The 24084-nt window shown below is 42.6% G+C and overlaps 1 protein-coding gene across 1 annotated transcript in view; it reads right to left on the reverse strand.

The window, feature by feature from the left end:
* The window catches only part of COL9A3 (collagen type IX alpha 3 chain), a 55854-nt gene extending 31770 nt beyond the window's left edge, over positions 1 to 24084 (reverse strand). Inside the window, exons 1-6 of the mRNA XM_073681044.1 lie at positions 23886 to 24084; positions 20250 to 20318; positions 6323 to 6358; positions 5831 to 5902; positions 4085 to 4138; positions 20 to 55 (exon numbers count right to left, since the gene is read on the reverse strand). Coding sequence (XP_073537145.1) covers positions 20 to 55; positions 4085 to 4138; positions 5831 to 5902; positions 6323 to 6358; positions 20250 to 20318; positions 23886 to 23948 — 330 coding nt within the window. The 5' untranslated portion in view covers positions 23949 to 24084. The remainder of the gene's footprint in view (positions 1 to 19; positions 56 to 4084; positions 4139 to 5830; positions 5903 to 6322; positions 6359 to 20249; positions 20319 to 23885) is intronic.

Here is a 24084-nt window from a genome sequence, read left to right on the forward strand (position 1 = left end):
GATGTGGGTTGATACTTACTGCAGAACCATCAGGTCCCGGTGGTCCAATGGCTCCCTAAAAACAAGACACAATGTGAAAAGCCAATGGATCTTGAATGTCGTCCATAGGGGACTCCATACTTATCTTGTCTATGGATACAACAAACCAAATGGCCAACCCAACAGGAGCCTACATGGCGTAAACAGATCTCCCCTCTTTGCCTGCACGTTGTTTCATATTACAGCTGAGTGCCCTGGAGTGTTATGAATTACCCTGACCTCATGAGCACATTTTGGAGTCCCTGAAATGAGCCATGCTACATTATGGGGGGGGGGGGGGGGTCTTGTGGTCTAGATAACTTGATTGTAGATGAATGGTCATCAAACGTAGAGTCTGCAGATATTGCATTCTGTTGTTGTATGCAGTTCTCCTGTCAAACAATGTATATTCCCCTACTGGTATGCTGAATGATGGATGATGTATCATCAGATGGAAGTGAATGGTTGAAGTAAATGATGATTTAAGACGGTAATGGATGTTGTTGATGAGGTTAAAGGGAATCTGTCGTTAAATTAATACTGCCCAAACCAGAGGCAGCATGAATCAGACCCTGTATACATTACTTTGAAACGCTGTGCCGTTTTAGAATAAACATATTCGGGCCCCGGCCGGCTTCTCCCTGATCTGTACCAGTTGATTGACAGCTCTCTCCTCTCTCATGTGTGTAAATAGAGAGAGACCTGCCAGTCATGGGTAGCGGAGTGGAGAGAATCTGGTCGGAGACCGCATCGGACTAGTAAGGTCTCTCCATAACCAGTGTCTGATGCATGCTGCCATTGGTTCAGGCAGCATGAATCTAGTGATAGGATCCCTTTAAGGATAATGACGTATAGCACAAGATCTATATACCAGGCAGATATGGATGATAGGAGAAGAAACTGCATGATGTTAGAGGAAACTAATGAAAGTTAAAGATGACAGAGAAGAAGCTGGTAAATGGAAATATATTGGTATTGATGATGCTAATTTTGATGTTGATCATGAATGATGACAACTGGGATGTGGATGATGATAGTTAGAAATCTTTGGACAATGATGACACTCCTGATGTTCATTATGATTGACAATGATAGTGAGACGTGGATGATGATAGATGGAAACAGGTTGATGTTGATGATGATGATATGAAGATACCCCTGATTTTGTTTATGATGGATGATAATAGTTGGATGTGGATAGTAATATGTTAGGGTGTTTTCACACTACGTTTTGCCTCCCATTCGTTGGTCCCTTCGGGGCTTATATCCGAACTCCGCGCAAAACGGGATTCGGGAGTATGTGCCAACGGGGCCATAGACTTCAATGGTGTCGACACAGTGAATGTGCACTCTATCCTGCATCATCCCACTGCAGGCGGACACCCAGACGGTTCGGACGTAAGCCCCAACGGGACCAATGAACAGATTTCAAAAGGCAGGGTCAATGCACCCTTAGAGATGAAAATAGGTTATTGATGATGATGAAGATAATATTGATGCAGATTATGATAAATGATGACAGAGGAATTTGTATGGTGAAAGATTAAAGGGTTAAAAAGGGTTTGATGATGATGATTATGAGGATTCTCCTGATGGTGGTTATAATATGTAATAATAGAATGTGGATGATGATAGATACAAAAGGCTTACTGATGAATATAGTGGGATGAGAATGCTGATAGATGAAAATGGGATGCTGATGATGATGATAGTCCTGATGCTGATTATGATGGATGATGATAGTGGGATGTGGATGATGATAGATCCAAGAGGGTTAATAATTATGATATGAATAATTCTAGATATAATGGGATAATGATGATAGTCTTGATGTTGATTATGATGGATGATAGTTTGTTGTGGATGATGATTGATGGAAATGATATGATGATGATAATGATGATGACACTCCTGATGTTGATTATGATAGTTGATAATAGTGGGATGTGGATGATAATACATGGAAATTGGCTGATAATAATCTTGCTGATGTTGATTATGATAAATGCTAGTGAGATTTGGATGATGATATATGGAAATAGGATAATATTGATGATGATGATGATGATACTCCTTGATTTTGATTATGATAACAGTTGATTGTGGATGATAATAAATGGAAATAGATTGATTATGTGGATGATGACAAAGATAATCCTTATGTTCATTGTGGTGGATGTTAGTGGGATGTAAATGATGATTGATGAAAATGGGTTAATGATGATGCTTATGATGACACTCCTAATGTTGAATATGATGGATGATGATATCTGGAAATTGGTTGATGATGATGATGATAATATAGATGATTGTGAAGATAGTGATTATGACAGATGATAGTGGGATGTAGATGCTGATAAATGGAAACAGGATGATGATACTGCTGTTGCTTATTATGATGGATGGTGAAAGTGGGATACGGATGATGATAGATCCAAGAGGGTTAATGATTATGATTGTGGAATGAGGATAATTATAGATATAATGGGATAGTGATGATAGTCCTGATGTTGATTATGATGGATGATAGTTTGATGTGGATGATGATCGATGGAAATGAGATGATGATGATGACACTCCTGATGTTGATTATTATAGCTGATAATAGTGGGATGTGGATGATAATAAGTGGAAATTGGCAGATGGTGATGATTTTGCAGATGTTAATTGTGATAGATGATGTGATAGATGAAAGTGTGATTTGAATAATAAGCAATGAAAATAAATTAATGATGACTACTATGATACTTTTTCTTTTAATTATGATAGATGATAATATTTAGATGTGGATGATGATAGATGTTAATGAAGCTGAAATTCCTGATCTTGATTATGATGGATATTAGTAGTGGATATACATAATGATAGATTCAAGGGGGTCTATGATGGTGTTAACGGGATGGAAATTATGATAACTGGAAATGGGATGATGATAATCCTGTTGATTATGATGGATAATAGCAGGATTCAGATGATGATAGATGGAAATCGGCTGCTGCTGATGTTTGTGATGATGATTAAGATGGATGATGACAGTGGGATGTTTATGAATATATATTCAAATATGTAACAATGCTGATCGCAGTCTGATAATGATGATGGGTGGAAATGAGATGATAATGATAATAGTCCTGGTGATGAATATGATGGGTAACAGTGAGATATGGATGATGGTATATTAAAATAAGCGTCTGTTCTTGATGATTCCTGTAATGTCGATCATTGATGATGGTAGTTGGATGTAGTTTAAAATAGATGGAAGAGGGAATAAGGTAAGGAAATGAGGACAGAAAGGAAGAAGATTTATGGAAATAAAATGTGATAGAGAGTAAGAAAAATGGCTAATATTCGGGTAATAAATGATAACATGGCAAATGTGTATCTTGAGGGAAACCTGGCAACAAAAAGTGGAGGTCATTGATTAATAGTGGGTGATGGAAAAATGGAGCATATGATAGAGATAGGGAGAAGAGCAAGATGATAGACGCACATGGAGGATGATGACTATGATGTTGATGACAGAAGAAGATAATGTATGATGATAGAGTAATGCAGATCCCTGGGGAGGAGTATGATGATAAGGATGACGATGACAAAAGCTTCGGTACTGAGAGAAGAGAACTGATGATCATAAAAGGAAGGATAAGGACATCGGTGATGATAGAGGGATGTGGGAGATGAAGGTGGTGATTATACAGGGAAGAAAAGGAATTAGAATGAGGGTAATGGTGGATGATGAAAGGAAAAGTTAATATGACCAAAAGGTATCATGATAAAATAAGAAAATGAATGATTAAAAAAAGTTAAAGGATTGCCAAGGATTCTTAAACATGTCTGCTTTGTTGTAGACACAGTGCCACACCTGTCCACAGGTTGTGTCTGGTATTGCAATTCAGTTCAGTTGAAGTGAATAAGCTGCAATACCACACACAACCTGTGGACAGGTGTGACACTGTTTTGCTTTTTCTGTAATTTAGCTGTGTTCTTTTTCTTTATCAGATTTCCACTCTTGAACAACTTTTAACACTACTAATTTTGGGAGTATCCCCTTACAAAGGTCACCTACCCGTTCTCCTGGTGGTCCATCAGGGCCAGCTTTCCCATCAGGTCCAGTTAGTCCCTTGAAAATAAAAATAAATGGTAACATAGAGACCAGTGAGTAGCTATAGGGCAGGGATGTCAAACTCAAACACACAGAGGGCAAAAATGAATAACTTGGACAAAATCGTGGGCCAACCAGTATACAGTATAATGGGCCCCACATAGTCCTCCATACAGAATAATGGCCCCACATAGTCCTCTATACAAAATAATGGGCCCCACATAGTCCTCCATACAAAATAATGGGCTCCACATAGTCCTCCATACAGAATAATGGCCCCACATAGTCCTCCATACAGTATAATGGGCCCACATAGTGCTCCATACAAAATAATGGGCCCCACATAGTCCTCCATACAGAATAATGGGCCCCACAGAGTCCTCCATACAAAATAATGGGCTCCACATAGTCCTCCATACAGAATAATGGCCCCATATAGTCCTCAATACAAAATAATGGGCCCCACATAGTCCTCCATACAGTATAATGGGCTCCACATAGTGCTCCATACAAAATAATGGGCCCCACATAGTCCTCCATACAGAATAATGGGCCCCACAGAGTCCTCCATACAAAATAATGGGCTCCACATAGTCCTCCATACAGAATAATGGCCCCATATAGTCCTCAATACAGAATAATGGGCACCACATAGTCCTCCATACAAAATAATGGGCCCCACATAGTCCTCCATACAAAATAATGGGCCCCACATAGTCCTCCATACAAAATAATGGCCCCCCATAGTCCTCTATACAAAATAATGGGCCCCACATAGTCCTCCATACAGAATAATGGTCCCCACAGAGTCCTCCATACAAAATAATGGGCTCCACATAGTCCTCCATGCAGAATAATGGCCCCATATAGTCCTCAATACAGAATAATGGGCACCACATAGTCCTCCATACAAAATAATGGGCCCCACATAGTCCTCCATACAAAATAATGCCCCCCCCCCCCATAGTCCTCCATGCAGAATAATGGGCCTCACATAGTCCTCCATACAGTATAATTGGCCCCACATAGTGCTCCATACAAAATAATGGCCCCACATAGTCCTCCATACAGGATAATGGGCCTCACATAGTCCTCCATACAGTATAATGGGCCCCACATAGTGCTCCATACAAAATAATGGCCCCCCATAGTCCTCTATACAGAATAATGGGCCTCACATAGTCCTCCATACAGAATAATAGCCCCACATAGGGGTAGCTGTTCTGGTGTTGTGGGCCAAATATAACCACTCTGGGGGCTAGATTTGGCCCACAAGCCAGAGTTTGACATGTATGCTATAGGGGAACAAGGGGAGCAACGATACCCGGGTCCTGATACCTGAGAGGGACCAAAGACCCTTCTGGCACTGAATTTGCACTGGGACTCTGAGAACCTCCTGCACTATATTGGCCATATGATCCAATTAATTTCCAGACCATGAAGTAAATGCGGCTTCTATACATGCGACTGTCAGTTTTATACTTCTGTTATGCCACATAGGCACAGGAGGAGTCCAGTCCGTATATATTAATGGGCAGTATTACATAAGGCCAGATATACATTGGTTAATCCCGTGTTGCAATGCATGATCCTGCAGCATCACCAGTAGGTAGCGGGCATACGTACTGTATGTAGGGGGATGCCAATCTGCAAACCTTGCATAAAGAAATGTTTAAATGTTCTATAGATAAACAAGAGGGAATTACTTACATCAATACCTGGCAGTCCAGACAGGCCGGGTTTTCCAGGTTCTCCTGGTTTTCCGGCGGCTCCTTTTGGACCCTTTTGAAGTAAGAAGACAAAAGATATATTAGTCCAGATTTCATCTAAAACCTCCAAACTGTCACGGGTGCAACAAAGCCCACTGTTCTATATGGCTTTGTGTCTCATTGAACAGAATAGGCCAATGGCTTATGAGCTATGCTGGGAGTTGTAGTCATATGACATGTTAGTGTCGGCTATTTTACAATTCTGTTATATTAATATACAACTGTAATCAGTGACTCCATTAGTTGCCGAGTTTATTGGAGTCTGAAATTCACTTCCTGTCTCTTCAGAGACTAATTCTAAAACTTCTACATGCTTTACACTGCAGCTCTGCTTCTTCTGATTGGCTTCTGGGTTAAAGGACAAACCCATCAGGAACTAGGAAGTCATACAACAATTATTACGCTTACAATTTAGTTTAGTATTTGCACTTACTGAAGGTCCAGGTAAACCAGGGGGGCCAAGTTCACCCTGCGAGGTAAGAATAAAAAGAAATTAGTATTTGTGTTTACAAAAAAAGAAACATCTACATAACTAATCATCAATTATTATAAGTCCTGTGCTTGTTTATAAGGCCATAAAGGGAGTATCCCACTCTAGACACACCTCGATTAGGAGGAGAACCACTGCCAAGCGCAGTGACCACACAGGACTTAATACAGCTCTACTACTTATTACATAGTCACTCATTCATTTCAGTGGGCACAATGTAATATAATATTTCTCCTGTAGTGGTCTATGAGGGACAAATGAGCACCCTCCTGCACCTTCACCCAGGGATTTCAGCTGATCAAGGGATGAGCTGTAAGGATCTATGGGCCAGATATAGATCTCCCTGAGAATCTGTCTCCAGAGCTCAATTTTAATAAATGGGGAAGTTACTAGTATGAGACATGTAGCACACACAGAACAGTAGAACTGAACTTTGTCACGTTACAAACACATTTGCTGCAGCTCTCACAGCTCTGCTGTATTGCAACCTTGTCTGCCTGTGAGATGGAAGCTGAGCCTACGTTCCCTTTAATCGGGGTATCCAAGATTCTTTAAAAGCAGACAATGCTTTAAAATACCCAAAGAACGTTTGTTCACCTGGTAACTTGCACGCTGCTCAAATTTCACTAAGGCATTCTGCAGTGATGATGCTGACAACCCTAACACGACTGCTACCGCCAATCACTAGCTTCAGAGGTCACAAGACAACTAAGCTACCTCACCACTGATTGGCTGCAGCATTAATGTAAGGGTAGTCAGAACTTCATTACTGCAAGTCACAAAGTGGCGGTGATTTACCAAGAGAGTATACATTAAGTTATTTTGTTATTTCACTACATTCCCCGATTTCTGGCCATTTTTTTTTAATATCTTGGGTAACCCCTTCAATCACTATTTAAAGGGGATATCAAGTGAAAACAAGTTATCATTTTTCCTCAGGTTAGGTGACAGTTGGGTGGTGGTGCTGGGACCGGCACCTATTGGCAGGTTGGGGAATTTTCATCCATGACAGAGAACTTTTATCCTCATTATAAAATGAGGTGTCAGGTCGGATGCCTGATTGCCGCTCAATTCATTCTTTATGGGGCCGCCAATAAAAGCAGAGCGCAGAGCTTGGCAGCCCCACAGGGAATGAATGGAGTACAAGTCAACCATACGCACCCCATTGATCAATAAGTCATATCCTATGGATAGGAGTTTTCACTGGACAACCCCTGTAATAAAAGGTTCTGTAACTGTCTAATATGTATTATGCTTCAGGTTCTTAATATATTCAAGACCTCTGTTTGCAAACAGTGAATGGAAACTTTCATTCAAAACTGCAAACCCGTCCTGGTCATGTCCAGGAGTCACACGTGCAAAGTGACGAGACCTGCAGAGATCTCAATAATGATGAAGATGAAGAACATTACATTATAACCCCCCAAAAAGATGCCTAGGTGACTATGGAAGTAACAGGGTCAATTTTATGTTCTTACTTAAATACATGCATTTTTGGCTAAAAATCATTTTTTTATTTGGTTTTATTAAAAATGTGTACCATTTGCCTTCTCTGTGTTATCTATTGCTGGCTACAGAATGAGTAAATTGAGAATTATTTTTTTTTACTTGCTTATATAGCGCCATTAATTCCACAGTGCTTTACAGACATTATCATCACTGTCCCCATTGGGGCTCACAATTTCCGTTCCCTATCACTATGCCTTTGGAAGGAAACTGGAGAACCCGGAGGAAACCAAAGCAAACATGAGGAGAACATAAAAACTACTTGTAGATGTTGTCCATGCTCAGTACAAGTGTATTGAGCAAGACCGGACGCATTTAATCGGAATGTGGCCGTAAGTGTGCAAATCACATTCTGGCGTTAGCACCAGAGAATCCTGATAGTACGCACTGTGCCCGCTGTGAGGTTTCACAAGACTGCAGTCACATAGAAAGGACAGCCGAAGACTGGACAATCCCTTTAATATAGGTGAATGCAGGTGAACTTGCTTGTCACAATGCGACCCCAATCACCTGCATTATGCTGCGATGTTGCAGCTGCACAGAGTGATCTTTGGCTGCACGACCTGTGTCGTCATCATATTCGCCATTCAGCTCCAGTCTGGACATTTATAGTTTGATTTCTTTGCCTGTGTGGATTGGACAGGTTGTTACCAATATCTGGTGAGAATTTCATGTCAATAGCACCTTTAGAAATATATTTACTTGGAAAATTGGTAACGTGTTCAATACTTATTTCACCTGCTGTATCTGAAAGAGTAGGTTCCCATCAACTGGGTACACCTTGCTGTGGCTGATGGGCACAAATAAATTGGCCAATTTGTACACTAAGTACATCAGTTTTATAGGCTACATAGCAGTAATAAAGTTCACGATTCACATATTCAATGTTGTCTTATATCTTGGCACAGGTAGCTGCATTCTCTGGTATGTGTATACTGCAGCCACTGCTTGCACCTGTTCACATTTGCTTCAGTCTATACTGTAAGGAGAGGCTGGTCAGCCATGGCTCCCAACTGTCCCAGATGTAGTGGTGTAATGTAGCACGTGGTGGTAGCCATGGGCAAGATACTCATCTCTTGCGCCCCAGCACATTACATGAAGGCGGAGGTCCTGGCTGGGAGTATGAAGTTGTGCTGCGGGGGCGCTACGCACTTGCAGGCAGCATGTAACCAGTGACTTTGGTTGGCAAGGACTAGATGTTTGACAGTTCATTGAGGGAGACCAACAGTTAAAAATAAACTTTTTACTCAGTGATAACTTGGTGAGGATTATATACAGTAGATAGCGGGTGCACAACTTGATGAATGTTTCCTTCACAAAATGGAGCATTTTCCACACACAGTTTCAATTCCTTCCTCTTTACTCATTTGTCCTATACTTCAACGTTCCTTTCTACTTCACCACAGCCCAGCTCAGTACTACAGTCAGTTAGCAAGAGTCTTATTTTGAACCAGCGGTTCCGCATCTTCTTTCCTTTCTAGGGAACCAGTATGGCCGATACTTGTCTTCCCTGTCTCTGACGCTCTGGAACTCCCACCCGGTGTACTCTCTTCGTCTTACGTACTCTGTCCCATCTAGGCCCGTTACCTCTGTGCGTAATAAACTTTGGGCCGTATTGATAGGCGTTTTGACCCAGAACCCATCTCTGATCGATCACTTTGTTTTTTTGGTTTTGGTCACTTCTCTCTCGTTCTCCCCGCTAGGATCTTGCTATCTTTCGTCTTTGTCTCCTCTCTCGTTAGGGGCACTGCTCACACTAGAACTTAGGTCTTCTTTCTACACACTTTGGGCCCTTTCTAACTTCCTGACAGGAAACTGTCTCAGTCCCTTCAGATAAGCCCCTCCCACTCGGGGCTAGTCCCAAACATTAAATCTCACTTTACCTACTGTCAGACAGTACACAACATTAACATCAATAACACAAGTCATAATTCACATTACACTACATAACATTGCACTTGTTCTTCAAGGGGGAAACGCGAGCAGCATGTACATCTCCTTACAGTGGGACAACCTCAGATTTGGGAAGAAGTCCCAGGAGGTCGGCATAACTTTCTTTCAACTGTATCTGTATATTGTATTTCAGATATACAGTTGAATTTAATGCTAATGTGGAAGTATTAGCCGCCTGCTCCATTCATTTGTGCCGTCTGCGGCTCAGCACTGGAGGCGCATTGATGTCAGTACATTGCGCCTGCTACATCGGGACACAAACATAGCACATAGTGAAGAGCTGCTCCGCAAATTGTACTGTGTGTTTGTGGGGTAGAGGGTGGGAGTATTTGCAAGGGCATCATACTGTGTGAGTGTGGAGGGCTGTAGGGGCCCCTATACTGTGTGAGTGGGCATCATGTAAGGGTGTGTGAAAGCCTGCGCACGCTCTGCATCACTCCCTAACAAAACAAGTACATGTGAAATGTATAGTATATGTATCATGGTGGAATATTGAAAATGTATTTTAATATACTTTAATAAGACAATATAGGGAAAGGATAAGGTATCAGTGTAGGAATAGAACAAGGTTAGATAAGAACTAGGGGTTCAGGATAGGAGGGCACTGTAGTGCAAAGAATAGGTAGAAATCATAGTTATTGGGTCTAGGGACTTTCCTAAGTGGGAGGAGTAAAAGGTACCCTATCTGCACCAAGCACTTCCTGTTTGGTGCAGATAGGGTAGTAGAGTTGTATTAGTTGTAACGTTCAAGCTTGTGCAGGAGGTACAATTGAGAAAGAGAAGGAGTTCAGGGCCCTGGGGGCTGAAGGTCAACAGACATACAGCGAGAGGAAAAGAGAGAAAAGGGCAGCATGATAAAAGAGGAAGCGGATAACTGCGAGGAAACTTCCCTAAACGCCTGGGGCCTACGTCCTGGAGAAGGGGAAATGGGCGAGGATGCACCTATAGAGAGCAGGACCATTTTCCTGGAAGCTGCGGTAACGGGGGAGTCACACCTGGTGGAAAAGGAGTCAGAGAAAAGAGGGACAGATAAGGAGGCTAAAACTGGGATGGTTGTATCACAAAGTGCTGTGTCTGTTACCAAAACTGAACTGACGAAAAAGGTGAGTAAAGTTGTTTTGATGAAAAAGGAAACCGAGTCTGAAAGTGATTGTCGGCCTGCAGCTAAGACTGGAATCCTGAAGCTGATGGGATCCTCCAGGAAAACCATGAGTTTTGTGCAGTACACACAAACCACAAGACAGACTGGACATTATCTCTTATTTGTGGGGAGTCAGGGTGTGGGAACACAACAGCAGTCTCTCGCCACAGCTACCACCCTGCACCCCTCACAATCATATAGTGTTGGGATTCAGGAACATCATTTGTTTGGGGAGAGGGGTCACTGTGTGCTATCATACTTTGTTGGTGGAATATGGGGGCATAGTATTGTGTGGAGAAACTATGTGGGTGGATCATGCTGTAAGAGGAGCATTATTGGGGGACACTAGGGGTATCATACTCTGAGCGGGGCATTATTCTCTGTGGTGGGAGAGTGTGGGGGCATAAATGTGTAAGGAGGCACTATACTGTGTGGGAGGGGTATTGCAGGGGCATTATACTGTGTGTTTAATGGGAGAAATGTAGGGGCACTAATGTGAAGGATCTTTTGGACATCATACTGTGTGAAGGGACATTGTGTGGGAATTAAATACTAAGGGAATTCACTGGGGGCTTTATTTCTATAGGACTTGGTAGGGTTAGGGATGTGGTTTTTCTGTCCTTCAGTGTTGGGAGGTATAAAGGAAGGAAGGAAGAAAGGAAATAAAGAAGGAAAAAAAGAAAAAGAAACATTGTGGGCAGAACGGAGGATCAGTGGTTAGCAGCACTGTTGCTTTTTTGCTTTAGAGCGCTGTGGTCTTTGGTTCAAATCCCATCAAAGACTATTTTCTTTGCAGGTCAGGGGAGAGAGCAGGGGCGTTCGCTAGGTATTTAGATCGGGAGTGCACTGCCCCGAATCTCTGCTTAGCTTTTTTTTAAATTGAATAACCTTTATTATCAGTACACGGTGAGACAGGAGATGAGGAGTTTGCTGACACTGACTGCAATTCACTCCTGTGAGATTCTGCTGCTTCCTGGTCATATAGGATAAGCTACTGCCCAAGAGAAGAGACCGAAATCTCAGAAGCGCGAGTAAAGAGGCTGAATGGGGTGAAAATGACACAGGAAAGGGGTGGTATTGTATTGATAGGGTTAAAGATATCATGTGCATTATTCAAGATATTTTCATTTTTCAACTCACTCGATAACTTCTTACAACTGAGAGATATTATATCTTTGTGTATTTCAATGAACATAGTTGGTGTTAGAACTCTCCTGTTAGGTTTTTTCTATCTTGCTGGTCACATGACCTTTTTGCCTATTTATTCCTGCTCCGCCCTCCTGGCCTTGCTGGACTTCATTGTAATTTCTACTCTTAAGCTAGCCAGGTGCTTTGTAACCTTTCTCAGTCAGTTTAGCTAGGTCTTTTGACCTTTATGTTCTATGTTGTGTGTTTGTCTTTTTACTGCTACAATTTCTGCTAGGAGGTGTCCATCTTTCTCCCAGTCCCTAGTTCTTGTAGGGATCCCTCCCTCACATCTATAGGTCTTCGTTCAGACTAGCTGAGGACTTTAGCGGGTCTGATCGCAGGATCAGGTTCCCCGTTACATCGTAGGGATCTAGCTTAGTTCTATTGTAGGGACAGATCTCCTGTCTTTCCTTAGTGCTTGTAGCCTATCATAACAGTTGGAAAGAAAAAGTGCTAAAGAAAGTGGAAAAGAAAGTGCTAAAAAGTGTTCACCACAGCCTGCAAAATGTCTGCCTAAGGTCAATAGATGAACAGTCTTATGCCCACTCTCCCCTTCTACATTTTCTTGGGGAATTAGTGCTGAAATTTTCCTTTTCTTTTCTTTATTTTTTTAAATATATAGCCTTTTGTGATCTGAGCCCCCCATCATTACAGGGCTCCTCACTAACTACTACTATTGGTACACAATAATTATGTTAATCGTGAGAAGCACTCATCACTTTTCTGGAGTAATTTCCTCTGTTTTTAGTAGCCTTTGTATTTGCGCCTTATTCTCTGTATGTTCTGTGCAATTTTTTAAGTTTTCTTTCTATGCTAAGTCTTTTTTGTATCTTCCTGGTCAACTTTGCTTACCCAGATTTTTAAAAACATTCATGAAATGCGACCTTTACCAAATGTCACACTTTTTTGCACATCTAACTGCAATCCGATCCTGGAGTAAGATTTCTGGGGATGTTCTGACTTTGGACCACGTTTAAACAAACATGCAACTTTTTAAAGTATTTGTGATTTTTGGCTCTAAAAAGTTGCAAAAACTGGTTAAAGACAAAAATAAAGAGCATTGTTGATCTTGCTCCGAATTCATAAACCACATGCACCACTTTGAAAAATTTGGTGCAAAATGTCAGCGCACACCACATGACAGAAAACAGTGACTTCAATAAATTGCAAATAATGATCAGTACCTTAGACCAGGGGTGGGCAAATAATTCTCCCGAGGAGCCACACGAGACCGTGACTGTTGTGGAGGGCTGAACCAATAGGCTGAAATGAATTCTGCTCAATATTAATATATTAATATAATTATTATATGAATAATTATATTAATATTAATTGTATCAATCAATATTGAGCAGAATTAAGTATGCTGACATCCCCCTATATATCGTTTGAACCCAAATACAGCTCCTTCTATATATCGTCTGAGCACCCCCACAGTCCCTTATATACCGTAAGAGCCCCCACACAGCCTCCCATATATAGCATGAGCCCCACACAGCCTCCCATATACAGCATGAGCACCACACAGCCTCCCCATATACAGCATGAGCCCCACACAGTCTCCCTATATATATCATGAGCCCCACACAGCCTCTCCATATACAGCATGAGTCCCACACAGCCTCCCATTTCCAGCATGAGAGCCCCACTGCCTCTCCATGTCCAGCATGAGAGCCCCACAGCCTCTCCATGTCCAGCATGAGAGACCCACAGCCTCTCCATGTCCAGCATGAGAGACCCACAGCCTCCCCATGTCCAGCATGAGACCCACAGCCTCCCCATGTCCAGCATGAGAGCCCCACAGCCTCCCCATGTTCAGTATGAGAGCCACACAGCCTCCCCATATTCAGTATGAGAGCCCCATAAACCTCCCCACATCCAGCATGAGAGCCCCATAGCCTCCCCATGTCCAGCATGAGAGCCCCATAGCCTCCCCATGTCCAGCATGAGAGCCCCTTAGCCTCCCCATGTCCAGCATGAGAGCCCCATAGCCTCCCCATGTCCAGGATGAGAGCCCCATAGCCTCACCATGTCCAGGATGAGACCCCCATAGCCTCCCCATGTCCAGTATGAGAGCCCCATAGCCTCCCCATGTCCAGGATGAGAGCCCCATAGCCTCCCCATGTCCAGGATGAGAGCCCCATAGCCTCCCCATGTCCTGTATGAGAGCCTTATAGCCTCCCCATGTCCAGCATGAGAGCCCCATAGCCTCCCCATGTCCAGTATGAGAGCCTTATAGTCTCCCCATGTCCAGCATAAGGCCCCATAGCCTCCCCATGTCCAGAATGAGAGCCCCATAGCCTCCCCATGTCCAGGATCAGACCCACATAGCCTCCTTATGTCCAGGATGAGAGCCTTATAGCTTCCCCATGTCCAGCATGACGGCCCCACAGCCTCCCCATGTCCAGCATGAAACCCCCATAGCCTCCCCATGTCCAGCCAAACATCCAATTAACATGAAAAAAAAGAACACCACATACTCACCTCGGTCCTGTTCCCCCGGCGCTCTGCTTCTACTCCTGTCTCTGGTGCGCTGACTCTCCACAACACACAGCTGACGCGATGAAATGACATCATCGCGTCAGCTGTTTCACACGCTGATCGGTGAAGGAAGGGGCCGGAGGCACTGACTTCACCAATGCAGTCAGCGCAGATGGAAACAGCTGAGACAGAGGAGACAACGAGCGGGCGGGCGTGGGAGGGCACGGTGTGGCCCATGGGCCACTGTTTTCCAGCCCCTAGGTTGTCTCGGTCTGCCGACTGGACTGAAACAGCCAGAGGGCCGGATGTGGCCCGTCGGGCCGCACTTTGCCCAGGTCTTCCTTAGACAATTAAATGTGGTTCGCCTTTACATGCCAGCAGTATACAGTCATCCGAGAAAACAGTAACATTAAGGACTGTTAGATTGTAGCACTGACTGGCAAAATAGTGAATGCAGCTCAGAATGTAACTCAGGATCAGTACAGGATAAGTAATGTAAATACACAGTGATTCCACGAGCAGAATAGTGAGTGAAGCTCTGGAGTATGATACAGGATGTAACTCAGGATCAGTACAGGATAAGTAATGTAAATACACAGTGACTCCACCAGCAGAATAGTGAGTTCAGCTCTGGAGAATAATACAGGATGTAACTCAGGATCAGTACAGGATAAGTAATGTAATCGATGTACACAGTGACTCCACCAGCAGAATAGTGAGTTCAGCTCTGGAATATAATACAGGACATAACTCAGGATCAGAACACTATAAGTATTCTAATATATGTACACAGCAACTCCACCAGCAGAATAGTGAGTGCAGCTCTGGAGAATAATACAGGATGTAACTCAGGATCAGTACAGGATAAGTAATGTAATCGATGTACACAGTGACTCCACCAGCAGATTAGTGAGTTCAGCTCTGGAATATAATACAGGACGGAACTCAGGATCAGTACACTATAAGTATTATAATATATGTACACAGCGACTCCACCAACAGAATAGTGAGTGCAGCTCTGGAGTATAATACAGGATGTAACTCAGGATCAGTACAGGATAAGTAATGTAATGTATGTACACAGTGGCTCCACCAGCAGAATAGTGAGTGCAGCTCTGGAGTATAATACACGATGTAACTCAGGATCAGTACAGGATAAGTAAAGTAATGTATGTACACAGTGACTCCACCGACAGAATAGTGAGTGCAGCTCTGGAGTATAATACAGGATGTAACTCAGGATGAGTACAGGATAAGTAATGTAATGTGTGTATACAGTGACTCCACCAGCAGAATAGTGAGTGCAGTTCTGAAGTATAATACAGGATGTAACTCAGGATCAGTACAGGATAAGTAATGTAATGTATGTACACAGTGATATCACCAGCAGAATAGTGAGTGCAGCTCTGAAGTATAATACAGGATGTAACTCAGGATCAGTACAGGATAAGTAATGTAATGTATGTACACAGGGACTCCACCACCAGAATAGTGAGTGCAGCTCTGGAGTATAATACAGGATGTAACTCAGGATCAGTACAGGATAAGTAATGTAATGTAAATACACAGTGACCCCACCAGCAGAATAGTGAGTGCAGCTCTGGAGTATAATACTGGATGTAACTCAGGATCAGTACAGGATAAGTAATGTAATGTATGTACACAGTGACTGCACCAGCAGAATAGTGAGTGCAGTTCTGGGTATAATACAGGATGTAACTCAGGATCAGTACAGGATAAGTAATGTAATGTATGTACACAGTGACTCCACCAGCAGAATAGTGAGTGCAGCTCTGGAGTATAATACAGGATGTAACTCAGGATCAGTACAAGATAAGTAATGTAATGTATGTACACAGGGACTCCACCAGCAGAATAGTGAGTGCAGCTCTGGAGTATAATACAGGAGGTAACTCAGGATCAGTACAGGATAAGTAATGTACTGTATGTACACAGTGACTGCACCAGCAGAATAGTGAGTGCAGCTCTGGAGTATAATACAGGAGGTAACTCAGGATCAGTACAGGATAAGTAATGTAATGTATGTACACAGTGAATGCACCAGAATAGTGAGTGTAGCTCTGGAGTATAATACAGGAGGTAACTCAGGATCAGTACAGGATAAGTAATGTAATGTATGTACACAGTGAATGCACCAGAATAGTGAGTGCAGCTCTGGAGTATAATACAGGATGTAACTCAGGATCAGTACAGGATAAGTGATGTAATGTATGTACACAGTGACTGCACCAGCAAAATAGTGAGTGCAGCTCTGGAGAATAGTACAGAATGTAACTCAGGATCAGCACAGGATAATTAATGTAAAATACAGTATGTACACATGTATATGTTTCTGCATATATCATACAGTAGTTATCAGAGGAAAATTGCTGCTTACATGCAACTCTCGGATGTATTGTCGCATCAAAACCAATGTTGTGAGCAGCATAGAGGTTTAGTGGGGGCTTCCCTTACAGAGCTATCAGCAGAATACAGACTGCCATGTCTGGGAGTCTGAGAGTGAAGTTTTGGTACAAGCTTGTATTCTGCTAATGTCTTTTACACACAACACTGGATATATTTCTAACCCTATACAAAATATAACAAATGCTCCAGCATAAAGGACCCACCTCCTCATATAACATCCTAGTCTACAAGTTTCTATGAAATGAGAGTTTATGTAATTTATTTATCTTACTCATTTATATAGCACCATTATATTCCACAGCGCTTTACATACATTATCATCAGCACTGTCCCCATTGGGGCTCACAATCTACATTCCCTATCAGTATGTCTTTGGAACGTGGGAGGAAACCGGAGAACCCGGAGGAAACCCAAGCAAACACGGGGAAAACATACAAACTCCTTACAGATGTTGTTCTGGGTGGGATTTTAACCCAGGACTCCAGCGCTGCAAATCTACAGGCCTAACCACTGAGGAAGTTCAATAATGATTTTACAAAGAAATTAAGAAAAAATCCAACGTTTTAGTATTTTTAGCGATTACAAAATTGCACACATGTGACAGCCATGCACTGTACATATATAACGTTGTGCACCCCCATAAATGTAAGTTGTGCATTCTAGTGTGAACTTGGTGGTGCAACAATTATCCACAATATGTCACAGTGGAGCCTGGCCTTAGAAGTGACATAAATAATTCATCCAACAGGTGGCAGCATAGCACAGTGATGATTAAGGATAGGGGCTTGTGTTTGTGTTATTTCTTAAAGGAAATGTGTCATCACAAAATGACCTGTTGTTTAAATCAGCCTTTTGTGTTAAATGTATAGATTTTTTTTACATTTTTGGCTATTTCTTTTTCTTGATCAGAATTGCTATGAAAAATAAAAAATAGACATCTTGCAGTTTTCACACTGTCCACTGGGGCTATTTTAGACTGTAACTTCCTGTTGTTTCAGGAAATAATACATGAGCATAAGCCGCAATGAACAGGCTCTGACCCTATCTTTTATATTGAAGCATCTAATGAGCGTGTGCAAAGGTCATTGTGAGGGGAGGGGGAGCTGTGACGTAGTCTATTGCGAGAAGGAGCCTGCTGAAAACTCTCCTGAAAAGGACAGGAAGTATGAGCCTAAAATGGCCACAGTGGCCAGTGTGAAAATGAAAATTGGAAGATTACTAATTTTGTATTTTTATTACAGATTGTAATATGAAAAAAAAATCCAAAATTAAATAAAATTCATATTAAACAAAACCTTGATTTAAACTATAAGCCATTTTCTGACTGTACATTCCCTTTGAGGGGACTGTGAGTGTGCTGCTTCTTAAGGTAGAAGGGAACGCACTGTTTTTTGTTATTTTTTTCATCATGCTGTGTGTGGTGGGCATTATATTGTGTGCGGTGGGCATTATGGGGGCATCATGCTGTGTGTGGTGGGCATTATGGGGGTATCATGCTGTGTGGTGGGCATTATGGGGGTATCATGCTGTGTGCGGTGGGCATTATGATGGTATCATGCTGTGTGCGGTGGGCATTATGGGGGCATCATGCTGTGTGTGGTGGGCATTATGGGGGCATCATGCTGTGTGTGGTGGGCATTATGGGGTATCATGCTGTGTGTGGTGGGCATTATGGGGGTATCATGCTGTGTGGTGGGCATTATGGGGGTATCATGCTGTGTGGTGGGCATTATGGGGGGTATCATGCTGTGTGCGGTGGGCATTATGGGGGTATCATGCTGTGTGCAGTGAGCATTATGGGGGTATCATGTTGTGTGCGGTGGGCATTATGATGGTATCATGCTGTGTGTGGTGGGCATTATGGGGGCATCATGCTGTGTGTGGTAGGCATTATGGGCGTATGCTGTGTGCAGTGGGCATTATGATGGTATCATGCTGTGTGTGGTGGGCATTATGGGGTATCATGCTGTGTGGTGGGCATTATGGAGATGTCATGCTGTGTATGGTGGGCATTATGGGGGTATCATGCTGTGTGGTGGGCATTATGGGGGTATCATGCTGTGTGGTGGGCATTATGGGGGGTATCATGCTGTGTGGTGGGCATTATGGGGGGTATCATGCTGTGTGCGGTGGGCATTATGGGGGGTATCATGCGGTGGGCATTATGGGGGTATCATGCTGTGTGCGGTGAGCATTATGGGGGTATCATGTTGTGTGCGGTGGGCATTATGATGGTATCATGCTGTGTGTGGTGGGCATTATGGGGGTATGCTGTGTGCAGTGGCCATTATGATGGTATCATGCTGTGTGTGGTGGGCATTATGGGGGCATCATGCTGTGTGTGGTGGGCATTATGGGGTATCATGCTGTGTGGTGGGCATTATGGGGTATCATGCTGTGTGGTGGGCATTATGGAGATGTCATGCTGTGTGTGGTGGGCATTATGGGGGCATCATGCTATGTGTGGTGGGCATTATGGGGGCATCATGCTGTGTGTGGTGGGCATTATGGGGGCATCATGCTGTGTGTGGTGGGCATTATGATGGTATTATGCTGTGTGGTGGGCATTATGGGGTATCATGCTGTGTGGTGGGCATTATGGAGATGTCATGCTGTGTGTGGTGAGCATTATGGGGGTATCATGCTGTGTGGTGGGCATCATGGTGGTATCATGCTGTGTGCGGTGGGGATTATGATGGTATGCTGTGTGTGGTGGGCATTATGGGGGTATCATCCTGTGTGTGGTGGGCACTGTGGGGGTCATGAAAGGAGAATCATCCTGTATATAAACACTAAGCAATTGCACTGAATATTTTTTACTCCTCATCTACAAGGAAGCTTGGCTCCGGTCTTGGTGAAGCAGGATCTCTTGCCATAGCGCAGAGGGCAATGAGGAGAGAGGTGGTATTAGGACACTAGCGGCTCTGTGTAGACCGGACCCTCCCAGCAGGAGGCAGGGAAGAGAGGGGCACACAGAGCATCCTTTATACTCCACTGTATAAACACTCCTTCTCTCCAGCACACAGGAATTCCATTAACCACTTATCTGCCACAGCATCCAACCTCACAATGAAAAGCCATTTATATGCCGACTCTCTTGCGGCAAAGACAGGGTTAATCCCCCATTGCTGCTGTGCACTGTGATCTAGCTTTCCCATCAGCCCCGTTACTCACATCTATTCCATCCTTGCCCGGTGTTCCAGGGGGTCCCTGTGGACCAGGAGGTCCTGGTGGTCCAGCTCTCTGTAAAAAGGATAGACAAACAGTCAGTGGAGTATATAGAAAGGGAAGGGTGGGCAGGTCAGCCGGGGTCAAATATATAGGGTGGGCACAGGGATATCAATACATACATATATATATATATATATATATATATATATATATATATATATATATGTATATATATATATATGTATATATCAGTACACAGAAGGATAGAGTGCAAGCTCTTGGGTGGCAAGAATGAAAGTGGTAATAATTGCAATGTGCTGAGGATACAATATGGCCATACGTATCACATGATGTAACCGCCTCAGAGTGACTTATATCCTGGATAGGTGGTGTGACATTCCTCATATCTATGAGCATCACCCAGTTATTAACCTTCTCCTGGAAGTCAATGTCACACAGTACCAAGTATACAGTCAGCACTAAGTATAGCCGGCACTGAGTATACAGTAAGCACTGTGCATACAGCAGGTATATGCTACATACATGTATATATACACATTTACAGTGTTGTCCCTTTTTTCAAGACTTCTGCCCTTCGCCCTGGCAGCTGGATATCAACTTCTTGGCCAAATCCTGACTGATGACCGCCCGTTCTTGTCTCATCAGAGCTCGGAGTTTATTACAATTTCTGTGGTTTTATTTGTCATTCTGCTTTTTGTGGATTGAGCACAGGTTCTCAATGGGATTGAGACCTGGAAGTTACCTGGTTATAGACCCAAAAGTCAATGCTGTCTTCACCGAGCCACTTAATTATCACTTTTGCCTTCTGACATAGTTACCATCATGCTGGAAAAAGTATTGTCCATCCCCAAATTGTTCCTGAATGGTCAGGAGAAGTTGCTCTTGGAGTATGTGTAGATGTCATTCCTTATTCATGGCCATGTTCTTTTCTCTGATGAAGCCCCCGTAAGACTGTTTGGGTCATCTGGAAGAATTATTGTCAGGAGAAAAAAAGGTGAGCACTAACTTGAGTCCTGTGTCTGCCAACAGTAAAGCATTCTGAGACCATTCATGTGTGGGGGCTTCTCATCCATGGAGGGGGCTCACTCACAATTTGTCCCAAGAACACGACCATGAATAAAGAATGGGATCTAACATCCTCCAAGATTAACTTCTCCCAATGATCCTGGAGAGATTTTGGGATGAACAATGCTTTTTCCAGCATGATGGAGACCATGTCACAAGGCAAAAGTGAATAACTAAGTGGATCAGTGAACAAAACATTGACATTTTGGATCCATGGCCAGGAAACTCCCCAGATCTCAATCCCGTTGAGAACAGTTGATCAACCCTCAGAAAGTGAAATGACAAACAAAATCCAGAATTTGTGATAAACTCCAAGCTTTGATTAGACAAGAATGGTCGGTCATCAGTCAGGATTTGGCCCAGAAGCTGATATCCAGATGTCAGGGCGAAGGGCAGAAGTCTTAAAAAATAAGGGACAACACTGTAAATGTTGAGTCTTTACATAAACTTGATGAATTTGTCAATAAAAGTTTACAAACTTACGAAGTGCTGATAATTATACTTCAATAACCATAAGAACATCTGACTAAAAAACTGAAGCAGCAATCTTTGTGAAAACCAAAATTTGTGTCAGTCTCAAACGTTTGGCCACGACTGTATGTCATCCATTGAAGGCCACTAAAAAATTTTGGGCCGTATGTGATCAGTGGGCCCCAGGTTGCCATACTGCATGAACTTTCTAGCTGGTTGTTACTGGGCCAGTAGTAGGACCCCATAAATTAGCAGCCCTATGAATAGGACAATAGGGCACTTGAAGCTTGTCAGATCCTGGAAAAGCCTGGCTCCAACCAGTATAAGGATATATTGGATAATAGATGTAATGTTTGCGATATCATTGAAGCCAAAATAACTAATAGAAATACAACTTGACTATTATAATTGACTAACATATGGGACTAATATAACTGACTATTATACTAGAATAACATAAGAAACTATTGAAAGACAGTAATATAATCTGCTAATATAACCGACTAATACAACTGACTATAGTAATCGAAAAATGTAAAAGACTATTATAATCTACCCATATAACCGACTATTGTAATTGATTAACATAAAATTAATATAATTGACTAATAAGAATAAACTAATAAAATAGACTAAATTAACTGAAAAATATAAAAACCTATCATAAGGTATTAATATAACCGACTATTATAATGCAATAACATAACAAGCATATGAAAACAAACAGATAAAAGATACTAATATAATCTAATAATATAACCGACTAATACAACAGACTAATATAATAGACCGAGATAATCAAAATCCTTGTCCTAAGAGCTTGCCATCTACTACAGGTCTGCATGTAGCATACTAATAAACCTAGCCTAGCCTGTGTCTTGTGGATTCCAGGCGATGTCGCAGGGGATTTAGAAATTCCAGAATACACTAATAAGAGTGTGCAGAGCACAAATGGTGCAGTGTCTGCGCAGACAGGAAAGCACAGGGCACCATGTGTAGGACGTGTTTACACAGCAGACGGGCCACGACTATTGAGGAGCTGCCTGTAGGTAGGGACATAAGAGGGGCTTTGTTATCAGTACAGGGGTTATTCTTCCAGTTGTGACATTCTTGGATCTGACATGAGCTGTAGATCCAAGGTAGAGATGTAGCAGAGCTGAGTTTGTCATATAACATCATTTGCTATGTGTAATTATGCACAGGACTGCGTGTAAGCCTAACGCATTCAATAAACTCTTGACGGTCAAACATTGCAGCTCCCAAAAATTTAAATGACAAACTTCTCTCTGCTACATCAGTATATAGATCCAGTGGCGGTGTGTTTCATCAAAAAGCTCCATGTTGTACATACATTATATATACTGAAATATAGCAGAGCTGAATTTGCAAGTCTGGAGGTCTGCATTATATGCTCACACCAGTGCAGAAGGAGCAGAGCTGAGCTTGCCAAATCTGGCACAATGTTTCATGATAATACATTGCAATATCTGCTCAGAAAGGTAGCACCGGTAAATAATCAATTACCCTTCACTACATCTGGAATTCTATAAAGGAAAATGCAGAAGATTTATCTGTGTACATTGTGCCCAGACAACATTTGCTGATATTTGGGCATTGTTTACCAAGTGACAAACTCAGCTCTGCTACAGCCACATATAGTATATATATATATATATATATATATATATATATATATATATATATATATATATGTGTGTGTGTGTGTGTAATATATCCAAGTTTTCTCATGCAGCTTTCCAATTAGTAGATCACTGGTCTAAAACCTGTAGTGAAACTACAACACCCAGCATGTCCTGGCGCCCACAGGTTATGGTTTCAAAACAGCCCAAGGATGCAGACCATTGATGTAAATAATACTGGACAGACACTGGTGCTGAATTCACATGTTCCTGGCAGATTTAACAGTAGGCTGTGGCATCTGTGAATGCTGGCAAAGCTGACAGTGCCAAGGAAGGTGATGGTACCATAGAATCCAATGGTTCTCCAAGATCCTAGAATATAATGGGCAACAAACGCAGATGGAGCAGACTTGTCAGGCTCCAGAGAATAGATTCATCTTACCTGCCCTTGTGATGCTACTAGGTGGAATATTAAAAGGAACCCAATAGCAGGGAACCTTGCCATGGTCACCAGAGAACCTTCGCCCCACCGCTGGCACTACACCGTCCTAATGTTTCCCCTTTTTCGCTGGTTTGGAGCCCCTGCGTGAGGGGTGTCTGGCTCCAGATAAAGTTCGGTCTGCTGGTCCCAGAGATGTGCA

Source organism: Phyllobates terribilis, unplaced genomic scaffold, assembly GCF_046119375.1.
Source record: "Phyllobates terribilis strain yellow unplaced genomic scaffold, ASM4611937v1 Scaffold_5__5_contigs__length_657084704, whole genome shotgun sequence".
NCBI lineage: Eukaryota > Metazoa > Chordata > Amphibia > Anura > Dendrobatidae > Phyllobates > Phyllobates terribilis.